Source organism: Salmo trutta, chromosome 23 (assembly GCF_901001165.1).
Source record: "Salmo trutta chromosome 23, fSalTru1.1, whole genome shotgun sequence".
NCBI classification, from domain to species: Eukaryota; Metazoa; Chordata; class Actinopteri; order Salmoniformes; family Salmonidae; genus Salmo; species Salmo trutta.
Window position 1 is genome coordinate 34,822,258 of NC_042979.1, and position 24,307 is coordinate 34,846,564.

The window sequence follows — 24,307 nt, forward strand, 5'->3', positions numbered from 1 at the left end:
ACATTTTTGTGATCATAACTGCCAGCATGAGTTTATTGCCTCTCAGCATTTTATAATGACAAGATTTACATCATTCGTGTCCCTGCAGTGAAAGTCTAACTTGGGATTTGCAACTCATAACACAGGGACCTGGGAGAGGCCCGAGCATGTTCCTGACAGCATATCTGAATGCAAGTTTATTGCAGTACTGATTTCAGTAAAGTGAAGGTTGGGATGACTAATATGGACAATTTACTGTGCTTCCCAGCACCGGATCTCCGTGTTACATAGTAGATCATGGGGCTTCAATAGTGTGGAGTCTACAGAAGACCGGTGTCGGATGTTCACTTTAAAGGGGCAATCTGCAGTTCAAACAATAACAAAGTGGACACCAGCTGAAGTATGGGCCTGGAGAAATGCAGCACTTTTTTATATGTTGTCTTAACCAACAAATTCATAGGCAGAGCTATGGATGCAAGGACTGACGATCTATGATATTAATATTATAGTTTTAACCATGTATTGAGGCTATACAGTGTTTGTTTGCAATTGCATTGTTTATAAACAAAGCCATAAAACAAGCTTATATTTTGGGTTCTGATGGGGTTAGACAATTGAACTAAGCTCATGAGGCATTTATACAGTATGTTCTTCCAGAATCAATGGCTATATACTATGAACTTAAATGTCCAACTAATAAAATATACCCTTTTTGGTTTAGAAGAATATCCAGTTGAAGTAGGAAGTTTACATACACCTTAGCCAAATACGTTTGAACTAAGTTTTTCACAATTTCTGACATTTAATCCTAGTAAAAATCCCCTGTCTTAGGTCAGTTAGGATCACCACTTTATTTTAAGAATGTGAAATGTCAAAGAGAGAATGATTTATTTCAGCAGTTATTTCTTTCATCACATTCCCAGTGGGTCAGAAGTTTCCATACACTCAATTAGTATTTGGTAGCATTGCCTTTAAATTGTTTAACTTGGGTTAAACGTTTTGGGTAGCCTTCCACAAGCTTCCCACAATAAGTTGGATACATTTTGGCCCATTCCTCCTGACGGAGCTAGTGTAACTGAGTCCGGTTTGTAGGCGTCCTTGCTTGCACACGATTTTTCAGTTCTAGACACAAATTTTCTATGGGATTGACGTCAGGCCTTTGTGATGGCCACTCCAATACCTTGACCTTGTTGTCCTTAAGCCATTTCGCCACAACTTTGGAAGTATGCTTGGGGTCATTGTCCATTTGGAAGACCCATTTACGACCAAGCTTTAACTTCCTGACTGATGTCTTGAGATGTTGCTTCATAATTTTCTTCCCTCATGATGCCATCTATTTTGTGAAGTGCACCAGTCCCTCCTGCAGCAAAGCACCCCCACAACATGATGCTGCCACCCCCGTGCTTCACGGTTGGGATGGTGTTCTCCGGCTTGCAAGCCTCCCCCTTTTTCCTCCAAACATAACAATGGTCATTATGGCCAAACAGTTCTATTTTTGTTTCATCAAACCAGAGGACATTTCTCCAAAAAGTACGATCTTTGTCCCCATGTGCAGTTGCAAACTGTTGTCTGGATTTTTATGTTGGTTTTGGAGCAGTGGCTTCTTCCTTGCTGAGCGGCCTTTCAGGTTAGGTCAATATCGGACTCATTTTACTGTGGATATAGATACCTTTGTACCTGTTTCCTCCAGCATCTTCACAAGGTCCTTTGCTGTTGTTCTGGGATTGATTTGCACTTTTCGCACCAAAGTACATTCATCTCTAGGAGACAGAACGCATCTCCTTCCTTAGCGGTATGATGGCTGCGTGGTCCCATGGTGTTTATACTTGCGTACTATTGTTTGTACAGATGAACGTGGTACCTTCAGGCGTTTGGAAATTGCTCCCAAGGATGAACCAGACTTGTGGAGGTCTACATTTTTTTTTCTGAGATATTGGCTAATTTCTTTAGATTTTCCCATGATGTCAAGCAAAGAGGCACTGAGTTTTAAGGTAGGCCTTGAAATACATCCACAGGTACACCTCCAATTGACTCAAATGATGTCAATTAGCCTATCAGAAGCTTCTAAAGCCATGACATAATTTTCTGGAATCTTCCAAGCTGTTTAACGGCACAGTCAACTTAGTGTATGTAAACTTCTGACCCAATGGAATTGTGATACAGTGAATTATAAGTGAAATAATCTCTGTAAACAATTGTTGGAAAAATTACTTGTGTCATGCAGAAAGTAGATGTCCTAACCGACTTGCCAAAACTATAGATTGTTAACAAGGAATTTGTGGAGTGGTTGGAAAATGAGTTTTAATGACTCCAACCTAATTGTATGTAAACTTCCGACTTCAACAGTAACTTACTTGTACCTTCATGTACACTCTCTTACCTTATCATAATTGAAAAACCTATTACGCCATGTTTTTGTTGTCATAGGTCATTTTAGACAACAATTAGGTATATTTAAAAATCATCTTTTAAAATGTAATCTTTCTAATTCATTAGGCACTACAGATATACAGTATCATTGATTGAAAAAGCTATTTGCATGTGAAAATAACCTGGGATGCATTTGTTTCCATGTCATATCAACCAAAAAATTCTACTGTATGTGATGACGTTGAATCAATGTGGAAAACTGATTGGATTTAAAAAGTTATTAACCTAAGTGAATATAGTATTTTTTTCAACCAACTTTCAACCTAAATCCAATGACATGGAGTAATGTTTTGTTGAATTCATGTTAGTTGACAGCTCATCCAAATTTTTATCAAAACTAGACGTTGAACTGACGTTTGTGCCCAGTGGGATGCTAGTTGATGAAGTACAAGATGTAAACAATAACAACATCATTTACAAGCCCAAAAGCAACTTCCTTAATGGTCATGGAAGTACTGGGTGTCAGAAATACATACAGCATCACAGCACAATCTGGAGACTGGGGATTGCTTTAGAACCCACCCTAATAGAGAAGAATATTGAATGTGATCAGCTGCCATTTGAGCTGTATGCTAGAGAATCTGGCCTTATATAGACACAGGTTACAACAGGTTAACAGGTTTGAAGTTGTTTGAGTAGCAGCTGCTCTGTAACTGGGGTCACAGAGGAAATTCCTCCAGTTCAGCCCTGAAAGGAAGTGAATGCAAGTGACAGCACATGAGTCCAAAATACATTGAGGAACACAAAGGAGTCCAAAAGTATTTCTGAATGTGTGTTATGTAGATTATTTGATAACAGTCCATTTATTTGAGGAAAGATGGTCCTGTCTGTCCATGCATGAGTTTAAAATAAGACTAAGAATAATAGACCTAACTGATTGGATTTATATAGTGCTTTTCCAGAGCTCAAGGATCTTTACACAGTAAAAATTGAGGTAGTCTCCTGAGTTTGGCAGCTGTTGTAGTAATAGTCTTGAACACTGGGCAGCAGCTGTTTCCTCTGTGGGACACTGAATTCAACGGCTTTCACACCACGGCTGTTTAGTCCTGCAATCCACCCCACAAACAGGACTATATCTTGAGAGAATATGACAATGGACATTAGACAGTCATAAAAGTAAACGTAATATTTAATAATGTCGTAAGAAATATGATTGTGAAATTAAAGTGATGCTTCTTTGTTGTTTCCAAACAAGATGTGGCAGCATTAGCTTACTTTGGCCTGGTTTTTCTGTAACATGGCTGTCTCTTAGCTACATTGTATAGCAATTGTAATATCCCAGACAGAGTAGAGGGTTCCATAAACAGCCACTTGAGCTCCCCATGACCCCAGACGCTCCACGCAAAAGCCATCTTAGTCCGGCTCTCTGGGGCCCATAAAAAGTGACCATCACCTGTCTCACATCAGTATGTAGTGAATTTACAACCAGACACATTCTGGCTGTCACCTCCCACTCTGGGATTAAGGCGGGGATAAGGAGGCCAACGGATGCAGAGATGCAACCTCATGTCAAAACCTGCAGTGGAGACAGCCTATAGTATAAACACATTTAAAAATAAACCCACATCTCACTCCAATACCATCTGGTCAAACAAACCACGCCAAATGTAACCCAGTGATGCTAATCTGAGATATATTGGCAATAAAGTTAAAATAGCAGTGGCCTGTGAGGTCCAGCAGTTGGTGCCGCTGCTGACCCATGTATACCAGGGGGGTCGATGTGGGTTTGAATCCGACCCACTGCCCTTGTGACTTGCATTCCTGTCTTTTCTCCACTGTCCTATATGTTAAATAAAATGACAATTTCCACTCCTTAAAAAGGGTATAGTACAAGCCAAGTGGTTAACTTTGGGGCTAACATTCCATCTAATTGAGCAGTTCTCAATTAATCTTCTTTTAGATTCTTTAACATTCTTCAAATGTTTATGATAAACACTGGTAGCTGAATCTAAAACTATGAAACAGTACATTTCAAAAATACATTTAAATAACATTAACAGTACGGGACCAATGTGTCTGCTTAATTAGTCTTCTCATCCCATGTCATTACTTCTGGCTTTAGAATCACTTTAGAGAGAGTGTAATACAATACTTGTTAGGAAGTCACAATTATTTCGCATTAGTTTGGACCACAAACTCCTCCACAGTCAATCCCTTCTCTTCCTGCTTCCTCTGGCAAAGAAAGTATGGGCGGCCAATGGTTGCGTCCTACGTAATCAACAGTGTGACTGTGTCATCGACTGTGTCATAATGGAATGTTGGTGCGTTCAAGACAACTGGGAACTCAGAAATATACGAGTTCAAATCATGACGTTAGTGATCTTCAGGTCGGGAAGTCGAAGCTCTAGCAAGAGGCCCGAGTTCCTGAGATGGAATTCCAAGTTGGATGACTGTTCAAAACGATTTTTCTCAGTCGGAGCTATTTTTTCCAGAGTTCCCAGTTGTCTTGAACGCACTGAAGTCAGAAGTCTGAGATTTCTGAGTTCCAAGTTGTTTTGAATGCGGCATATTTCATCGACTGACAGATTGCTATAACATATGTTGTTAGTTGATAGGTAAAGTACCTATCCAGGCGTTGTAAGATCTGGCAAGGTCTAAGCAGTGGAACATAACCCTTGATTTGATTAATCAGATGAGGTAACCGCTACCTGCAGCCCCTTGATCACGTATCTGACAGGGCTAAATAGATGGAAGCAGTAAGTTGGAAACACTACCTCCAACATAACAATGTAAGTGAGTGTATGTGTATCAATAGTGCTGGCTTCACGTGCTTGTCGGAATTGGGCAACTGGAAAGTCGTAAATCCGACATGATTGTGTTCATGCGCTATTAAAGTCGGAACAATTCTTCAACCAATAGCCTAAGACTTTAGCTAGCAAAATGTTTTAATAATAAAGTTAACTAGCTTGCTTAACATTGACAAGGGTCATACTAGCTAAATTATACATATTGATAAGTTTGTAATTGTCAAAAACGGATTTGCTGTCATCATTTGGTTGAAAATGTAAAAGATCAGTGGTGAAACTTCACAACTTGGCTAAGTTGATTTTCTCAATTTCCCACTTGTAATTCTCATTAAGAGGGTCATTCAAGTGAAATTTCCCACTGGGAACTCATTCCGATAGCATGTAAACTCGGCATAGGTCTGGGCTCTTTCAGCCAGGTAATGTGCTTGCCCAGTCACCCACTACCAAAGTTGACTGACTGCTTTGCCCTAAGTAAACAAAGCTAAATAGGCGCGCTCACTTTAATTAAGGAAGGTTGTGATTTCACCGGTCGTCACTAGTTACCACAGCCATAAACCCCGCCTATTCCTACAGTTTCGCTTCTTAAAATGTGAACCATAACGACACTACTAACATTTTGCCTAACCTTAACTTCAAATTAAGACCAAAAATCTAATTTTAGTTTCCATACATTTTTACGATTGCCAATGTTGACTTTGGGGCTATGGTAACCGATTCCACCGGTGTGATAGATCCAAAATGGACGCCGGAGTAAAAACTGCACTGAGCTTTAAAAACTTCAGGAATAACAAAAGGACAAAGAGGATGCAATCAAGAGTAGACACACCTTCTTCGTTATAACCAGAAGAATCGTAAAACGGTTGGAAGGCTAAATGATGAATCTTCCGGTAATGACACAGAAAATTGATTGTTGACTGTAAATATAGACACATTGCATTGGTTATCCGGCTAGTATTAACTAAGCTAATGTAACCTGTCTGCCCTCCGCTTTATGCTATTCACGGATGATGATGCACGATAGAGATGACGTGATAACAGTGATGTGTGTTTCAGGTAATGTCAGCAGGAAGCTGTCAAACTGTTTAGCTAGCTCGCTAACATTAGCTAGTTCATTTATAGCTAACGGACTAACGTTAGTTAACTAACGTTATCTAGTTAACAACTGGGAGATTAATTGCTAGCTAATTCAGCAAATGATAGCCATACCACCTCTAGTTATAACCTAGGTTCTGGTCCAAACACTTAAGACACACCCTCAAATGAAGTGGACACTTCTGATGACGTCTGACAAGTATACACTTGCAGGGCGAGGAAGGAACGATTTTAAATGGACCACACTTGGCCGGAAACTCGTCACTCATTCATCCCGCGATGATTGTGTTTTCAGACACCCGTAGCTTGTGGGTGTTTTTATATGCGCTTCAGTCAATTATGAGTGTATGTCTACTTATATTAAATATATAATTATTAATGTACGCCTACTGTATGATAGCTAGCAAATTAATTAGCTAACTGACGTTAGCCTGCCTAGCTGGAACATATTTCTACAATTTCCAAAAGATAACCAAACAAAAACATATTTACTTTTTACGTTGTAGCAAAATGTCTAACTTATCTGCATTTGATTTTACTTACACTTGTATGTTGACTTCTCCATTGATGTTGTTTTTAAGTTTTCGCGGACTTTTCTTAGCGGATGTACAATCGTCGCGAATTGAATTATGGGGAGTTTCAGGCCCCATAGTGAACACCCGCGAAGCCGGCTAAAAACGAGGGCTGAGGGGCTTACACTGAAAACTTCCCTTGCTTAGCTAATCATTTGCACCACCCTCCAAGATGGTGACGGGGATTCCCCCAAGGGCATAAGGCGAGGGTAAGTGGACGAGGGTGTGTCTTTTGGATTGTAGCCCTAGTATTACTATTTACCCATTGTCATGATTAGGAAATCTTGGTCACCATGGATACTAGCAGCATAATTAGATGGCTAATAGTAAGCTAGCTAGCTAGCTGATCGTTAGTCATGATATAGCCCAAAGACCAGCAGATGGCGATATTGAGTTGTTTCATTATACGGTCCAAACACATTAGCTGTGTTCGACCGCACTAACCATACTATTTGTGATGTAAATTGAGTATGTAGTATACTTATTGGTCATAGTATTGGATAGAGTTAGTATGCCAAAAGTTCCCGGATGTCTTACTACATTCTACAAAATACAAAGAATTCACTCAGAGGACACTTTCTGTACTTTTAAGGCCCATAATGCAATTCTTCAGAAAATGGGTGTGGCTTCACACCATTTTCAGATTTGAGGAATATGGTGGAAAATATACAGTCCGACAAGAGCAGATACAAAACCATTGCTTTAACTAATTTTGACAAATGTTAAGAAAATGTTGAGCAATGTAATAAAGTAATGACTTTTCAAATAAGTTACACTACACGTTATGTTGGCTGACAATGTGTTGGCTACGCTATCCTTACGAACCGCATATCATTACAGCAGTAGGTACTACCGGTATGTTAGCTAGCTACCTCGTTCGTTGGCTACTAATATATTGAACTTGCCAGTGTATTAACTATATGCTAACTAACTGCCCAACGTTTATTGACTTGATTATTCACGTCATCCTTAGCTAAGTGGTATAGTCGTATGTTCTCAATGGACATAAATTCACTCTGGCTATCTACTCCGATTTGAGAGCACTCTCGTCTGAGTGTGCCAGAGCGCAGAATAACTGATGAATTTACGAATGCTCAACACCCGTTTAATATGGCCGGTGTCAGTAAATGTCTGCAGCACAGTTAGTCACCAACGCTGTGGATAACATGAAAACAACCTAACCAGCTCTGCTATGGCAAGTAAAATGGTCAGAGTGAGGTGTTCTCTCATTTGTGTCTGGAAGTAGCTTGCCAGTTAGCTTGTGTGCTTTACTGCCTTGTGATGGTCAGAACGCTCGGATCAACCCTACTTCTCCGTCAGTGTGCGCTCTGAACTCTCCGAGAGGGGAAATGCTCAGAATTTTACGAATGGACAATCTGACAACGCTCTGAATTTAAGAATTTACGAACACAAAAAAAATGTCTAGCTAGTAATTTGTTATGCTAACAAGCTAGCAAGTGGTTGCATAGCAAGATAATCAACTTCCGGTAGACAGGCGTAGCGCTAGTATGCTCAAGTGAAAGGATACCATTCATTTACAGTATACTAAAATGAACTAATGGTTAGTATGGGTATTCGAACACAGCTATTGTCTTCAGCTGGCAATACACTTGTATCCCCCATGAACCGGTTCGTACCTAAAACATTCTCCATTCAGGCTGCAAATGTGACAATTTCCTCCTTACAGTGGCAATAAAAAGTATGTGAACCCTTTGGAAATACCTGGATTTCTGCATAAATTGGTCATAACATTTGATCTGATCTTCATCTAGGTCACAACAATAGACAAACACTGAACGTTTGACATCCATAGTAGTACATAGTAGTACAACAGACATATACACAATAGGCAGTGGTGGAAAAAGTACCCAATTGTCATACTTGGGTAAAAGTAAAGATGCATAATAGAAAATGACTCAAGTGAAAGTCACCCAGTAAAATACTATACTGAACAAAAATATAAACGCAACATCTAAAGTGTTGATCCCATGTTTCAGGAACTGAAATAAAAGATCCCAGAAATGTTCCATACGCACAAAAAGCTTATTTCTCTAAAATGTTGTGCACAAATTTGTTTGTATCCATTTTAGTGAGCATTTCTCCTTTGCCAAGATAATCCATCCACCGGACATGTGTGGCATATCAAGAAGCTAACTAAACAGCATGTGCATTACACAGGTGCACCTTGTGCCGGGGACAAAAAATGACCACTCTAAAATGTGCAGTTTTGTGAAACAACACAATGCCACAGATGTCTCATGTTTTGAGTGGGGGTTATGGTATGGGCAGGCATAAGCGTGCAATTGGCATGTTGACTGCAAGAATGTCCGCCAGAGCTGTTGCCAGAGAATTATATGTTTATTTCTGTACCATAAGCCCTCGTTTTAGAGACATGGTCAGTATGTCCAACCGGTATCACAAGTGCAGACCACGTGTAACCATACCAGCCCAGGACCTCCATATCCAGCTTCTTCACCTGCAGGATCGTCTGAGACCAACCACCCGGACAGCTGATGAAACTCATGGATATTTTTGTCTGTAATAAAGCCCTTTTGTGTGGAATACTCATTCTGGTTGGCTGGGCTGACTCCCCAGTGGGTGGACCTGGCTCCCAAGTGGCTGGGCCTATGGCCTCCCAGGCCCACCCATGGCTGCATCCCTGCCCAGTCATGTGAAATCCATAGATTAGGGCCTAATTCATTTATTTAAATTGACTGATTTCCTTTTATGAACTTTGAAATTGTTGCATTTATATTTGTTCAGTGTATTTGAGTGAGTCTAAAAGTATCTGCTTTTAAATATCAAAAGTAATAGTAAATGCTCAAATATACTTAAGTATCAAAATTATAAATATAAAAATAATAAATCATTTCGAACTCTTTATATTAAGCAAACCAGAAAGCAAGATTTTCTTGTTCTTTTTGGTATTTTATTATGATCCCCATTAGCTGTTGCAAAAGTAGTAGCTACTCTTCCTGGGGTCCACACAAAACATGAAACATGACATAATACAGAACATTAATTGAACATAAATGTTATTTGTATTTACAGATAACCAGGGGCACACTCCAACACTCAGACATAATTTACCAACAAAGCATTTGTGTTTAGTGAGTGCCAGATCAGAGACAGTAGGGATGACCAGGGATGTTCTCTTGATAAGTGTGTGAATTGGACCATTTTCATGTCCTGCTAAGCATTTGAAAAGTATATATTTTCTTTTGGAATGTAGTGGAGTAAAGGTTGCCAAAAATGTAAAAAGTACAGAAACCACCAAAAAACTCCTTCAAATGATGTATAAATGTATAGTGTCTTGGTCACGTAGTTGAATAAATGGTATATAATGCATGATTGGTGTTCATTTGTTGCTATGATTTCAACATTTGTATACATCTGCAATGCCTAGCTGGCTGTTTTCTCACATTAAGGGTTGCCCTAGTCACATTTCCACACCAAATAGTTGGTGCAATACACATAAAGCATTGTAAAATCCCTTTATGTGTACTTAAACTGATGAGGCTGCTGTAAACTTGTGGCAGACTTGTTTATTGTGACACCCTATGGGGCTATTATTTCCCTTGGTATCTTCCCTAATAGTAGATCTTGAATTAGATTTCTCCGTAAACATGGAGAGCAGGGGTCAGAGTCTGAAGTACACAATAACACATAGCTGGAGAATGTTGAGACGCTAACTTGGTCAACAATTGAAATGCTATTAATTCATCAACCTGTCTGGGGAGTGGAAACTGTGGATGAAGGTTTTGGTTTATACCTAAGCTATACCTAACTAATTACAACATTTTTACACTGACTTGGAAACTGAAATGGAAACCGAAATGTTGATTGAAATGCATTCGCCCAGTCCACATAAGACCAATAGATAACAGATAACAATACTTTATTTTGTTCTACTTTCAGGAGGTGAAGTAGCGAGTGTAGCCTCTCTCCCACCAACCACCAACAGCCAAGCATGGACAACTTCTTCAAGGCTGCTGTATGTGACCTGGACAAGCTTCTGGATGACTTTGAGCTCAATACAGGTTAGACGTGGTTACTATGAAAAACCCCATTGATAGCATGTATTTATTTTATATTTCTATATGTGGGTTGGAAGGGTGTGGTGTTAAAGCTGCAATATGTAACTTTTTGGATGACCTGACCAACTTCACATAGAGATGTGAGTTATAGATATGTAATTCGCATTGAAAGCAAGTTGAAGAAGCGGTAGATCTGTTCTATGTACACTATTTCTATGCTTCCCGTTCTGAAGTTTTGTTTTTGGCTTCTTTTACTTTGGGTTTTGTACACCAGCTTCAAACAGCTGAAAATACAATATTTCTGGGTACTAAAAATATATTTCACAGCGGTTTAGATGGTACAATGATTCTCTACGCTAAACTGAAATAAGGCAAACTATTAAAATTTTAACAACCAGGAAATGGTGGAGCGAATTCTGCATATTGCACCTATAACTGAAAAATTATACTTGATACTTGTACATGTGGTGCACATTGTACTTTGTAGTTGCTAACTTAAAACGTGTTGCTCACATGTTCTGCTGAGTTATTAACGACAGAATTGTTTAACAGATAATTCTCTCTTTCCCTCCCGACCAGATGAGCACAACTACAGATCAGTCTCTCTGTCACCTCCCGCGTATCCCGGCCACTCTCTGGGTCCCCAGGGTTTCCTTCCGGAAACCTCCACAGTTCCAGACTCTCTCCTTGACCTAAACTCCCTGCACTATGGCACTGCCCCCAGCTGCCCCGACTGTCCCAGCCCCAGTCCTGGGGATCGCGAGGCCAAGGGACGGCCTCTCACGGGGGTTGACCTGCTCTCCTCTGTGGACGGCCGGGGGGCTGCTAAGAGCTGTGTGCCACCCTTCCCCAAGCGGGCCCTGAAGCCTGTGTGTGACCTGGTCAGTGACACAGGCTCAGCCCACCTCCTCCTCCGGGCCAACAGCCACGACGCCTTCAGTGAGCTGGATGTGGTGGAGAGACGGCTGGAGGAGGAGCTTCTGGTGGACTTCACCAGCCCTGTGGTGGCGCTGCCTGAGGACTCCTTAGCAGGTTTGGGTCCCGGCCATGGGAGGACTGAGGGGAGGGAGGCTCTTGCCGGGGGAGGGGAGGGGCTGCTGGGGCTGGACTCTGGTGGTTACTCTGCCTATCTCAGTCTGCTGGATGTGATTCTCCCTGCTGCTGTGGAGAGGGCCCCCTCACTGAGGAACTCTGAGTCTGGAGAGACGGAGGAAGAGCGAGACAGAGAGGGAGAGGCGACAGAGGTGGCCTTCGTCAACCAACACCTGAAAATCACACCAGCCCACCAGGACCAGGCTAGTGTCTCGCCTGTTGCCATAGACACCAAGAAAGAGGACACTCCCACGTGTGATATCGACATAGAGGCCAGGGAGGAGGGTGAGGGGTCTTTGGAGCCCTCTGAGCTGACTGAAGCAGAGAGCTCTGGGAGCTGCACTGGACAGGAACCTAACCCTGAGGACGGCAGTGGCGGTGTGGCCGAGAGCCCGTCAACAGAGACAGAGCTTTCGCTGTCCTGCCTGCCCATGGGCGTGTCCATGTGTGGGGCCCTGGTGGCCTCCAAGAACCCTGAGGAAGCCATGGGAGGGGGGGAAGGGGAGGCTGGCCTAACTGAGACCTTAGAGGCAGAGTCCCTGTCTGCTTTCGAAGTCCAGGAGGAAGTTACTCTTCCAGAGAACCCTGAGACTGTGGGGGACTGTACAAACCCTGATGCTGCCCCTGAGAACAAACCTGTCCAGTCACCTAACACACAGAGCCCAGAGACAACCACCATGCCTTTCCACCTGGCAGTCTCGGCTCCTGCCGTCTCCCAGCGGCCACTGAAGGTCAGCTTCTCCCTAGTGGAAAAGCAGCCAGTCCCAGGGGCTCCACAGTGCCCAGCCTCCCCTCCCTCAGAGCCCAGCCCCAACCCAATGGACCCACCTGGGTTTGAGTACCTGCCGGAGAGCGACCAGGCCAGGCTGCTGGTGACGGATGAGGAGCTGGACGCCTTCCTCCGGGGGGAGACCCAGGGCCAGGAGGACCACGGGGTCCCTGACTGCGGGAGGCCCGGGGAGAACCTCCAGGATGAGGGCTTCTCCGAGCTCAACGGGAACCTGGAGGAGCGGCTAGTGGAGGAGGAGCTGCGGAGCTGCAGCCGGAGCCTAGGGGAGGGGCTGGAGAGGCTGGCCTCCCGGGAGAGTGACAGGACCTTGTCTGCAGAGGGGAACGTGAGTCGAGCTCTCTCCGCTCCCTCCCAGGACCCCCCCAGCCCCTACCACACAGACCCCAGCACCTGTAGTCCCAGTAAGCTCCCACCACCCTACTATGGAGGGGCCCGACCAAAACAGCTGCACTGTCAAGCACCCAGAGCACCTCCAGCAGCGGGGGAGGACCAAGGGCCCAGTAGCCCCACAGACCGCACCGACACTGGGGAAGAGGTGGACCAGAGCCCCTCTCCTCCCAGCCCCAACCCTGCCGAGGACCCCTCTAACCAAGGTGTGCCCTGTCCAGGTTACTCCCCGCCTGAGTGCTATGTGAGCAGTGTGGGATACGACGAACTGTCAGAGCCCCCGCCCTACCCTGGCGAGCCTGCTGGAGAGGGGAGCGGGTCCTCAGAGGGGAGGGAGGCGGAGGATGAAGAGGGGCTGGGGTGCAAGCAGCCCCCCTGGGTGCCGGATTCGGAGGCACCCAACTGTATGAACTGCTGGCAGAAGTTCACCTTCACCAGGAGGAGGCACCACTGCCGGGCCTGTGGGAAGGTACGTACCTAAATCTGGCCATGAAGGGACTTCCTTTACCCTCATTTCTAGGATCATCTTTTGCACTGTTGTTGATAACATATTTGGTGTTTTGAAGATATTCATTTTATTGACATCAGGTGTTAGTAGCTAAATATACTTTTACATAGTAGCACATAATAAAGAGCTCTACCATACACTGAACAAAAATATAAATGCAACATGCAGTTCCACACTCTCTCCCTGACCTAAACTCCCTGTACTATAACACTGCCCCCAACTGCCCCAGCCCCAGTCCTGGTTCCATGTTTCTTGAGATTAAATAAAAGATCCCAGAAATGTTTTATACACACAAAAAGCTTGGTGCACAAATGTGTTTGTATTTCTCTTTTGCAAGATAATCCATCCACTTGACAGGCATGGCATATCAAGAAGCTGATTAAACAGCATGATCAGTACACAGGTGCACCTTGTGCTGGGAACAATGAAAGTCCACTCTAAAATGTGCAGTTTTGTCAAACAACGCAATGCCACAGATGTCTCAAGTTTTGAGTGGGGGTTATGGTATGGGCAGGCATAAGCTACGGACAAGGAACACAATTGCATTTTATCAATGGCAATTTGAATGCACATAGATACCGTGACTAGTTCCTGAGGCCCATTGTCGTGCCATTCATCCGCCGCCATCACCTCAAATTTCAGCATGATAATGCAAAGCCCCATTTCACAAGGATCTGTACACAATTCCTGGGAGCTGAAAATGTCCCTGTTCTTCCATGGCCTGCATAGTCACCAGACATGTCACCCATTGAGCATGTTTGGGATGCTCTGGATCAACGTGTACAACAGTGTGTTCCAGTTCCTGCCAATATCCAGCAACTTCACACAGCCATTGAAGAGGAGTGGGACAACGCATTTCCACTGCTCCGGAGTCCAATGGTGGCGAGCTTTACACCACTCCAGCCAACGCTTGCCATTGCGCATAGTCATCTTTGGCTTGTGTCCGGCTGCTTGGCCATTGAAACCCATTTCATGAAGCTCCCGAACAGTTCTTGTGCTGATGTTGCTTCCAGAGGCAGTTTGGAACTCGGTAGTGAGTGTTGCAACCGAGGACAGACAATTTTACGCGCTTCAGCACTCGGCGGTCCCGTTCTGTGAGCTTGTGTGGCCTACCACTTCGCGGCTGAGCCGTTGTTGCTCCTAGGCATTCCACTTCAAAATAACAGTACTTACAGTTGACCGGGGGCAGCACTAGCAGAGCAGAAATTGGAAGAACTGACTTGTTGGAAAGGTGGCATCTTATGACTGGGCCACGTTGAAAATCACTGAGCTCTTCAGTAAGGCCATTCTACTGCCAATGTTTGTCTATGGAGATTGCATGGTTGTGTGCTCGTTTTTATACACCTGTCAGCAACAGGTGTGGCTGAAATAGCCGAATCCATTCATTTGAATGGGTGTCCACATACCTTTGTGTGTGTGTGTATATATATATATATATATATATATATATATATATATATATATATATATACACACACACACACACACACACACACAGTGGGGAGAACAAGTATTTGATACACTGCCGATTTTGCAGGTTTTCCTACTTACAAAGCATGTAGAGGTCTGTCATTTTTATCATAGGTACACTTCAACTGTGAGAGACGGAATCTAAAACAAAAATCCAGAAAATCACATTGTATGATTTTTAAGTAATTAATTAGCATTTTATTGCATGACATAAGTATTTGATACATCAGAAAAGCAAAACTTAATATTTGGTACAGAAACCTTTGTTTACAATTTCAGAGATCACACATTTCCTCTAGTTCTTGACCAGGTTTGCACACACTGCAGCAGGGATTTTGGCCCACTCCTCCATACAGACCTTCTCCAGATCCTTCAGGTTTCGGGGCTGTCGCTGGGCAATATGGACTTTCAGCTCCCTTCAAAGATTTTCTATTGGGTTCAGGTCTGGAGACTGGCTAGGCCACTCCAGGACCTTGAGATGCTTCTTACGGAGCCACTCCTTAGTTGCCCTGGCTGTGTGTTTCGGGTCGTTGTCATGCTGGAAGACCCAGCCATGACCCATCTTCAATGCTCTTACTGAGGGAAGGAGGTTGTTGGCCAATATATCGCGATACATGGCCCCATCCATCCTCCCCTCAATACGGTGCAGTCGTCCTGTCCCCTTTGCAGAAAATCATCCCCAAAGAATGATGTTTCCACCTCCATGCTTCACAGTTGGGATGGTGTTCTTGGGGTTGTACTCATCCTTCTTCTTCCTCCAAACACGGCGAGTGGAGTTTAGACCAAAAAGCTCTATTTTTGTCTCATCAGACCACATGACCTTCTCCCATTCCTCCTCTGGATCATCCAGGTGGTCATTGGCAAACTTCAGACGGGCCTGGACATGCACTGGCTTGAGCAGGGGGACCTTGCGTGCGCTGCAGGATTTTAATCGGCGTATTGACGGCGTATTGTGTTACTAATGGTTTTCTTTGAGACTGTGGTCCCAGCTCTCTTCAGGTCATTGACCAGGTCCTGCCGTGTAGTTCTGGGCTGATCCCTCACCTTCCTCATGATCATTGATGCCCCACGAGGTGAGATCTTGCATGGTGCCCCAGACCGAGGGTGATTGACCGTCATCTTGAACTTCTTCCATTTTCTAATAATTGCACCGACAGTTGTTGCCTTCTCACCAAGCTGCTTGCCTATTGTCCTGTAGCCCATCCCAGCCTTGTGCAGGTCTACAATTTTATCCCTGATGTCCTTACACAGCTCTCTGGTCTTGGCCATTGTGGAGAGGTTGGAGTCTGTTTGATTGAGTGTGTGGACAGGTGTCTTTATACAGGTAACAAGTTCAAACAGGTGGAGTTAATACAGGTAATGAGTGGAGAACAGGAGGGCTTCTTAAAGAAAAACTAACAGGTCTGTGAGAGCCGGAATTCTTACTGGTTGGTAGGTGATCAAAAACTTATGTCATGCAATAAAATGCAAATTAATTACTTAAAAATCATACAATGTGATTTTCTGGATTTTTGTTTTAGATTCCGTCTCTCACAGTTGAAGGGTACCTATGATAAAAATGACAGACCTCCACATGCTTTGTAAGTAGGAAAACCTGCAAAATCGGCAGTGTATCAAATACTTGTTCTCCCCACTGTATATAGTCTATCTGGGACCAACACATGCATATCTGTATTCACCATCATGTGAAATCCATAGACTAGGGCCTAATGAATGTATTTCAATTGACTGATTTCCTTATATGAACTGTAACTCTGTAAAATCTTAGAAATTGTGACATGTTGAGATTATGTTCTTGTTGAGTATAAGTGTGTGACCCAGTCACAAAGATCCTGAATATGAATGGAAACTGAAGAAAATAAATGATGGAAATAGGGCAATCTCGTCCTCTCATAATTAAACAATTAAACATAATTAAACAATCAGTTAACGTCAATACAGCAGCGATACTGCCAATTCCAATGAAGCACATTTCTGTATTTACTGAGTCAGAGGATTCAAGTGTAAATGTGGGTTACAATGTGGAGCAGTGACCTAGCTATGATTCAGTTCATCCAGACTATTACCTATTTTCTCTTTGTAGAGAGAACACTTCCTGTCTTGTGTTTACAAAGCAACACGGAGTCCCCTGCTCACATACGTCACACTTGATCACAGAGTATGGCACGATATCGCCTATATACCATACCCCCATCCTCTGCTGCTATATATAGCTTACTCAGATAGAGGCATGTCAATCATTCTTATTCCAGGTTCTCTATATATCGCCTCTTCTCTGAGGTCTGAGAAGCCAGAGCTCAGGCCCTAACAGCCCAGTGACTAAAGCCAGAGCTCAGGCCCTAACAGCTGTCGTGACGTTGTATTAGTTAATGTGACGACTGTTGCTCATCGAATGATTAACGGTTTATAATTACGTGATTAAATGAATTAAGCAATGAATCAAGCAATTATTAACTCATTAACCTGGGGCACCATGGGAACATTGTTTTGATTGAGTTTCTATTTCCCAAATTAACTCAAAGGATATCAGAATATCGATTACAACAGTCGCTAAATTAATCAGTTTCCTCTACAGTCTCATAATCTGAAAGTCGTATAATCCGGGAATCTGCACGGACCCGGGCTTTACCACTGAATTTACCACACCAATCTTAGTTGATTATTTATTTACTAGCAAGCTAAAATGATGATAAAAATGCACATACACAAAACACAGTCTAGCTATCGATTAGGACTTAGTATAACGGGCCAACACACTATGGCGCTTGTTACCCAAAATGGGGATTTTAAAGAGAGAGAAATAAAGGAAGTACACGAGAGAAATATACATTTGGGTTCATCTGTCAGCCATGCTTATTTAAAATTAGCCTTGCCCCGAACTGCCGCTCTTATGGGTCAGAATATAATGGTGTAATTACGTGTTGGAGTTCTCAGGTGGGAAGCTCCGCGTGGGTCGTTTAGGCTTCTAAATGACGAAGTTCTCCGGCGCAACTCTCTGGTTGTCCTCACGATGTCAGTGTCCTTCTTGGCTAAGTGGTCTGATCCTCACCCTTGATCGGAAAGGGGTCTTCTGAGGACAGACAGCTCTGTAGCTCAGAGCTCACAGCTTCGGCTCGAATGGTGTCGATACCACGATTCAATGGAGAGTGGAGGCTGGGTAGTTCGGCTTGAATTCACCCGCTTAGACACAGCTACTCGTCCGTAGCTCGTGTAGAAAAATATTTCTTTGTCTTCAACCTTGTGTTTCGTTTTGGGGTTCGTCGACTTTGTTAGACCTTGGCTGCAGCTTGGGGTCAATAGTCTACTATGTTAATTCTTCACTCTCCTGTCTTATACCCTCGGGTCAGAAGTGGGTGGAACAGCCTTTAGGGCGATTCTCTGGGCGGACCAAGTCAAAGGGGGCAAGGCTTAGATTTGGCTAAAAATCCGATTTTAGACACTAACTTCACATTTCATCTTTATCAAAACATTCTGTTTGATTTGGATATTTTCCAAACAGCGTACAATGTATAAACATCAGGCATATACTGGGAAAACTCTTAAAGGTACAATGTTTTCATAATAACGTCATCTCTTAACCTTTAAAAACAAATACAAAAGTTACATACATTTTAATATTCCACTTTTCGTCATAACCACCATTGTGGCTGACGGAAACCATTGTTCCGAAGTCCCTTTATTGCATGTTTAAGGTTCTGAGGCCAGTTCTCCATTGTTAGGACAAAGGAATTTCTCTGTATTATGGGCATGAGGTGTCATAAAACCCCCACATCTTCAGACCCCTAGATCTCTCCTCCTCTGTTGGGGGTTTGGGAGATAATCTGTAGGGTGGTGGTCTCCTGTACCCTGACCTGATCAGGACAGTCATGACAGTCCCCCTCTGGTAGGTTCAACTTGGAATGATTCTGCATGTTGCAACCCACCATAAGAATGACCATCGGATGTCCTGGTCTGTGGATCATCAGAGCAGCCCCCCCCCCTTTAGTGGTTCCCCCTGGTAGGCTTTCCGCAAGCTGTGGATCACCACCAGAATGGATCAAGGAGGTCTGGCAGTGGCTCTGTGTTCCGGCCCGTCGTCCGGTTATCCCGGTTAGTGGACCTAGGCAGTAACTTGGCAGACGTTAATAACGCACAACACTCAGGCAATACATCATTACATTTCCTCCCCAAAGGAGCGGTGTCTTGGCTCTAAGGCTTCCTAAGTGTCAAAGGTAATGAAACGAAAAATTGGAATAAAAACATAACAGTATACAAAATATGTCTACCACACCTTAATCATCTAATATGGACTATGTTCTATATATGTCCAAGGCCTTGGCTAAATAGCTCTATCATGGCGTTGTCTCTAATGTCATGTCTAGGTTGATCCTACTTGCAGGTGGGTAGTTAAGGCACTTGGAAAAACTTGGCCCCTGAAGGCCAAGCTTACATTAGGGACATTACTGGGCTGACCTAGCGAGTTCGGGAGAGGAGGCTGGGACTGGGCCCTGTAAGAGGGTTTCCGGATCCATTGCCACCTTTCCAAAAATCGGGATCGCTTCCGTCCCACGGGTGATCCTAGTATAAGACCTCATTAGGTCTTCCATTGCACGTGTGTGCCTGTGTACGTAGTAGGTGCACACGCCAAGGGAAATGAGACCAAGGATCATGGTAACAGTCAGGATACTGTCCGGCACCGTCCAAGAGCGGGCGACAGACCAATCTTTTGGTCTGTAGTCAGTCGGGTCGACTAACAGTGCCTCATCCAGTACGCTAAGATCAACAGTCATGGGTCCCTCGTACTGGATTTGGTATTGAATAGCTTGTGGTAACTCAAGGGAACGTTTAGCAAAAGCGTCCGGCATTTCAATCTCTGTGTCTATCCGGTCGTCGGGAAGGTGGTATAGAGCGAGGTCGTCTACGTGAATAATCGCCCCCTCTGGTACCGTAACAAAAACAGTCTGGTTGGGGAGGTTCAATTGGGTGATGGAGTCATGGCGTTCGTAAGTCATAGTGGCGGACGCGAACGGTGTGTTGACCAACCATCGGTTCCCTACCACCTCCACTTGTGTGGTGGTGGCCCCATCCCTGGCTGTTAGTTTGGCTCTACAGCGTTCTTCGCTGGTGATAGCTTTAATACCACAAAGACGCTCAGTGTTATCCCTGACAAATGGTTTGCTAGGACAAAGGTAGTGGACATCTTTGGTTAGAGTACACATTAGCAGGTTAGGGGTGAGATAGAAATCTGGGTTGTTTTCCTGGTAAGCTACAACTGGGGGCGTGGCAATCTTTACGTGGGTACTGTCGCGCCAAAATCCTACATTGAGAACCGTTTTCAATCTATAGATATTCTCCAGTTCAACAACCGGCAGCGTCAGTAGAAAACCCACTTCATTACGATCAACATCAACGTGTATTGGGATGGCCGACCCCAGACTATAGGCCAAATGTGATTGTAACGGCCTTAGTGTGGTTGAAGTAGCTGAGGTCAATATGTCGTGCACCATTGAGAGGGGCACTAGATATGAGGGGATTCTATTCATGGCCAAGTGGTCCATAGAAGAGCTAACTTCACGGAGAAAATCCTCCAGTAACAATCGAACCAATTGGACATGGGCATAGTCATGGTTCATGACCTCTGCTAGCTTTCCTACAGACAGGATAGTTTTGTTCAGGAGAGTAGCGTGTGTGTTGACCACCAGAATAGTGTCCTGGAGAGACTTTCCCACATGTTGCAACCTAAGGGCCTGTGCCTTCATCTGCTGCTGGATAAGTGGCATCTCTTCAGTAATCTCCCTAACATTCCTCTTGACTGTGGCTAGACTGACTGCGTTGACGGCAGTGGTACCTAGGGCAAATAGTGACCCTACGGCTGCCCCTATCGATAGTAGCGCCCCGACGAATCGTTTTTCTCGCCTGGGCTCAGCTAGTTCTGACTGGGTTACTGTGAACTTTTGGAGTTGGGCCAACATATGGGCAGTGTCTAGCTGGGCGTGCTTAATTGCCTGGCTGGTCCAGTCAGCCCCGGCCCAACTCAAATGCGCCGCAGGTGGAATGTGTTGGCGGTACACATTCTCTGCATCTAGGCGGACATATACCCTCTGCGTGTGTACTCTGCAGTTAGTTATGAGGAGTCCTGGATCGTCGCGGAGAACGATTCCCGTAGGGGGTCCGTTCGTGATTACGTCTGCTGGGTTGGTTTTGACCAGGGCGCAGAGTGTCAGGATCATCCAAAGGAACTCCATCCTACAGAAACGCATAATCAGAGATTGTTGGATTATTTCAGTTATTTGTATTCGTAAACAAAAATTGTTTTGACAACTATTTTTCTGTTTTTCTTATTTTTAATCAGTACAGCGCAGGACGATATCACTAGTGACAACAGATGTATATCTGGTAGCTGGGAAGAGAATAAAAGATATTAGGTGCAACGTACTGGTCTCCTGGAAGGGATCAGCTGAGGGTACTTAAGAATTTTCTTAGTACCTCTGGTTTTTTTGCTAGGGTTTTTATCTATTCGGTGCTGGCTAGCACCCCTTCTATTCCCATGGGGGGAGTGTACAACTTGATTTGGTTCCGGTGGACCCACTTTAATGTGGCGGTTTGTCGACCTTTGCTGATTTTGATCTGGTAAGCTACAGGTGATAGCTTCACCACAATCTCGTGTGGCCCCGTCCAGTGGGGCAGGAACTTTGTTGCGACGCCCGCGGGTTTGGTGTATATGTAGTACCACACCTTATCTCCGACCTCGAACACCTGGTGTGAGGCTTTTTTGTCGTAATAGGTCTTGTCACCTTCTGCACTTCTTTCCAATTGTCCTTGAGCGTACGCAAAGGTAGTCTGGAGATGGTTCCGCAAGTCGGTCACGTATTGATGAGCCGTGTAGGCGGTGGCTGCGGCGACATCTCCCGGTTGGTACAGGAGATGCAGAGGAAGGGTAATTTGCCGGCCCGTCATCATCTCAAAGGGTGTCATTCCTGTAGACTTGTTGCGTGTGGCTCTGATTGCCATCAGTACCAATGGGAGTTTGAGATCCCAATCTTTGTGGTTGGCTGCCACATATTTCCTCAAGATTCTGACAATTGATTGTTTGCTCTGGTCTACCCCCCCCCCGAGCTCCTAGGGTGGTACGCGATGTGGAGTTTAGCTTTGACTCCCAGGAGCTTCCACAGTTCGGTCATTACAGCTGCCGAAAAGTGGGTTCCTCTGTTCTCGATTTTAGACACTAACTTCACATTTCATCTTTATCAAAACATTCTGTTTGATTTGGATATTTTCCAAACAGCGTACAATGTATAAACATCAGGCATATACTGGGAAAACTCTTAAAGGTACAATGTTTTCATAATAACGTCATCTCTTAACCTTTAAAAACAAATACAAAAGTTACATACATTTTAATATTCCACTTTTCGTCATAACCACCATTGTGGCTGACGGAAACCATTGTTCCGAAGTCCCTTTATTGCATGTTTAAGGTTCTGAGGCCAGTTCTCCATTGTTAGGACAAAGGAATTTCTCTGTATTATGGGCATGAGGTGTCATAAAACCCCCACATCTTCAGACCCCTAGATCTCTCCTCCTCTGTTGGGGGTTTGGGAGATAATCTGTAGGGTGGTGGTCTCCTGTACCCTGACCTGATCAGGACAGTCATGACACAGCCCAGTGACTAAAGCCAGAGCTCAGGCCCTAACAGCCCAGTGGCTGAAGCCAGAGCTCAGACCCTAACAGCCCAGTGACTAAAGCCAGAGCTCAGGCCCTAACAGCCCAGTGGCTGAAGCCAGAGCTCAGGCCCTAACAGCCCAGTGGCTGAAGCCAGAGCTCAGGCCCTAACAGCCCAGTGGCTGAAGCCAGAGCTCAGGCCCTAACAGCCCAGTGGCTGAAGCCAGAGCTCAGGCCCTAACAGCCCAGTGGCTGAAGCCAGAGCTCAGGCCCTAACAGCCCAGTGGCTGAAGCCAGAGCTCAGGCCCTAACAGCCCAGTGGCTGAAGCCAGAGCTCAGGCCCTAACAGCCCAGTGGCTGAAGCCAGAGCTCAGGCCCTAACAGCCCAGTGGTTGAAGCCAGAGCTCAGGCCCTAACAGCCCAGTGGCTGAAGCCAGAGCTCAGGCCCTAACAGCCCAGTGGCTAAAGCCAGAGCTCAGGCCCTAACAGCCCAGTGGCTGAAGCCAGAGCTCAGGCCCTAACAGCCCAGTGACTAAAGCCAGAGCTCAGGCCCTAACAGCCCAGTGACTAAAGCCAGAGCTCAGTCCCTAACAGCCCAGTGACTGAAGCCAGAGCTCAGGCCCTAACAGCCCAGTGGCTGAAGCCAGAGCTCAGGCCCTAACAGCCCAGTGGCTGAAGCCAGAGCTCAGGCCCTAACAGCCCAGTGGCTGAAGCCAGAGCTCAGGCCCTAACAGCCCAGTGGCTGAAGCCAGAGCTCAGGCCCTAACAGCCCAGTGGCTGAAGCCAGAGCTCAGGCCCTAACAGCCCGGTGACTAAAGCCAGAGCTCAGGCCCTAACAGCCCGGTGGCTGAAGCCAGAGCTCAGGCCCTAACAGCCCGGTGACTAAAGCCAGAGCTCAGGCCCTAACAGCCCGGTGGCTGAAGCCAGAGCTCAGGCCCTAACAGCCCGGTGGCTGAAGCCAGAGCTCAGGCCCTAACAGCCCAGTGGCTGAAGCCAGAGCTCAGGCCCTAACAGCCCAGTGACTAAAGCCAGAGCTCAGGCCCTAACAGCCCAGTGACTGAAGCCAGAGCTCAGGCCCTAACAGCCCAGTGGCTGAAGCCAGAGCTCAGGCCCTAACAGCCCAGTGACTAAAGCCAGAGCTCAGGCCCTAACAGCCCAGTGAGTAAAGCCAGAGCTAAGGCCCTAACAGCCCTGTGGCTGAAGCCAGAGCTCAGGCCCTAACAGCCCAGTGACTAAAGCCAGAGCTCAGGCCCTAACAGCCCAGTGGCTGAAGCCAGAGCTCAGGCCCTAACAGCCCAGTGGCTGAAGCCAGAGCTCAGGCCCTAACAGCCCAGTGACTAAAGCCAGAGCTCAGGCCCTAACAGCCCAGTGACTAAAGCCAGAGCTCAGGCCCTAACAGCCCAGTGGCTGAAGCCAGAGCTCAGGCCCTAACAGCCCAGTGACTAAAGCCAGAGCTCAGGCCCTAACAGCCCACACTGATTTAAAGCAGCATTACACAGGAGTCCCAGGGGCTTTAACACTATAAGCTACTTACTGCAGTACAACAGGATATGGAAGGGATA

The 24,307-nt window shown here is 45.0% G+C and overlaps 1 protein-coding gene across 6 annotated transcripts in view; it reads left to right on the forward strand.

Annotated features, from left to right (window-relative positions):
* Positions 1 to 4,965: 4,965 nt before the first annotated feature.
* The window catches only part of LOC115159881 (zinc finger FYVE domain-containing protein 16), a 50,350-nt gene continuing 31,008 nt past the window's right edge, over positions 4,966 to 24,307 (forward strand). The window contains exons 1-3 of one of the 6 annotated variants that reach the window (XM_029709968.1): positions 4,966 to 5,138; positions 10,739 to 10,860; positions 11,437 to 13,595. In XM_029709968.1, the coding sequence (XP_029565828.1) occupies positions 10,791 to 10,860; positions 11,437 to 13,595 (2,229 nt within the window). In that variant the 5' untranslated portion in view covers positions 4,966 to 5,138; positions 10,739 to 10,790. Of the gene's footprint in view, positions 5,139 to 5,645; positions 6,044 to 10,738; positions 10,861 to 11,436; positions 13,596 to 24,307 lie in introns of those variants that run through there. The other 5 variants (XM_029709972.1, XM_029709971.1, XM_029709969.1 and 2 more) reach the window with 5 other exon arrangements.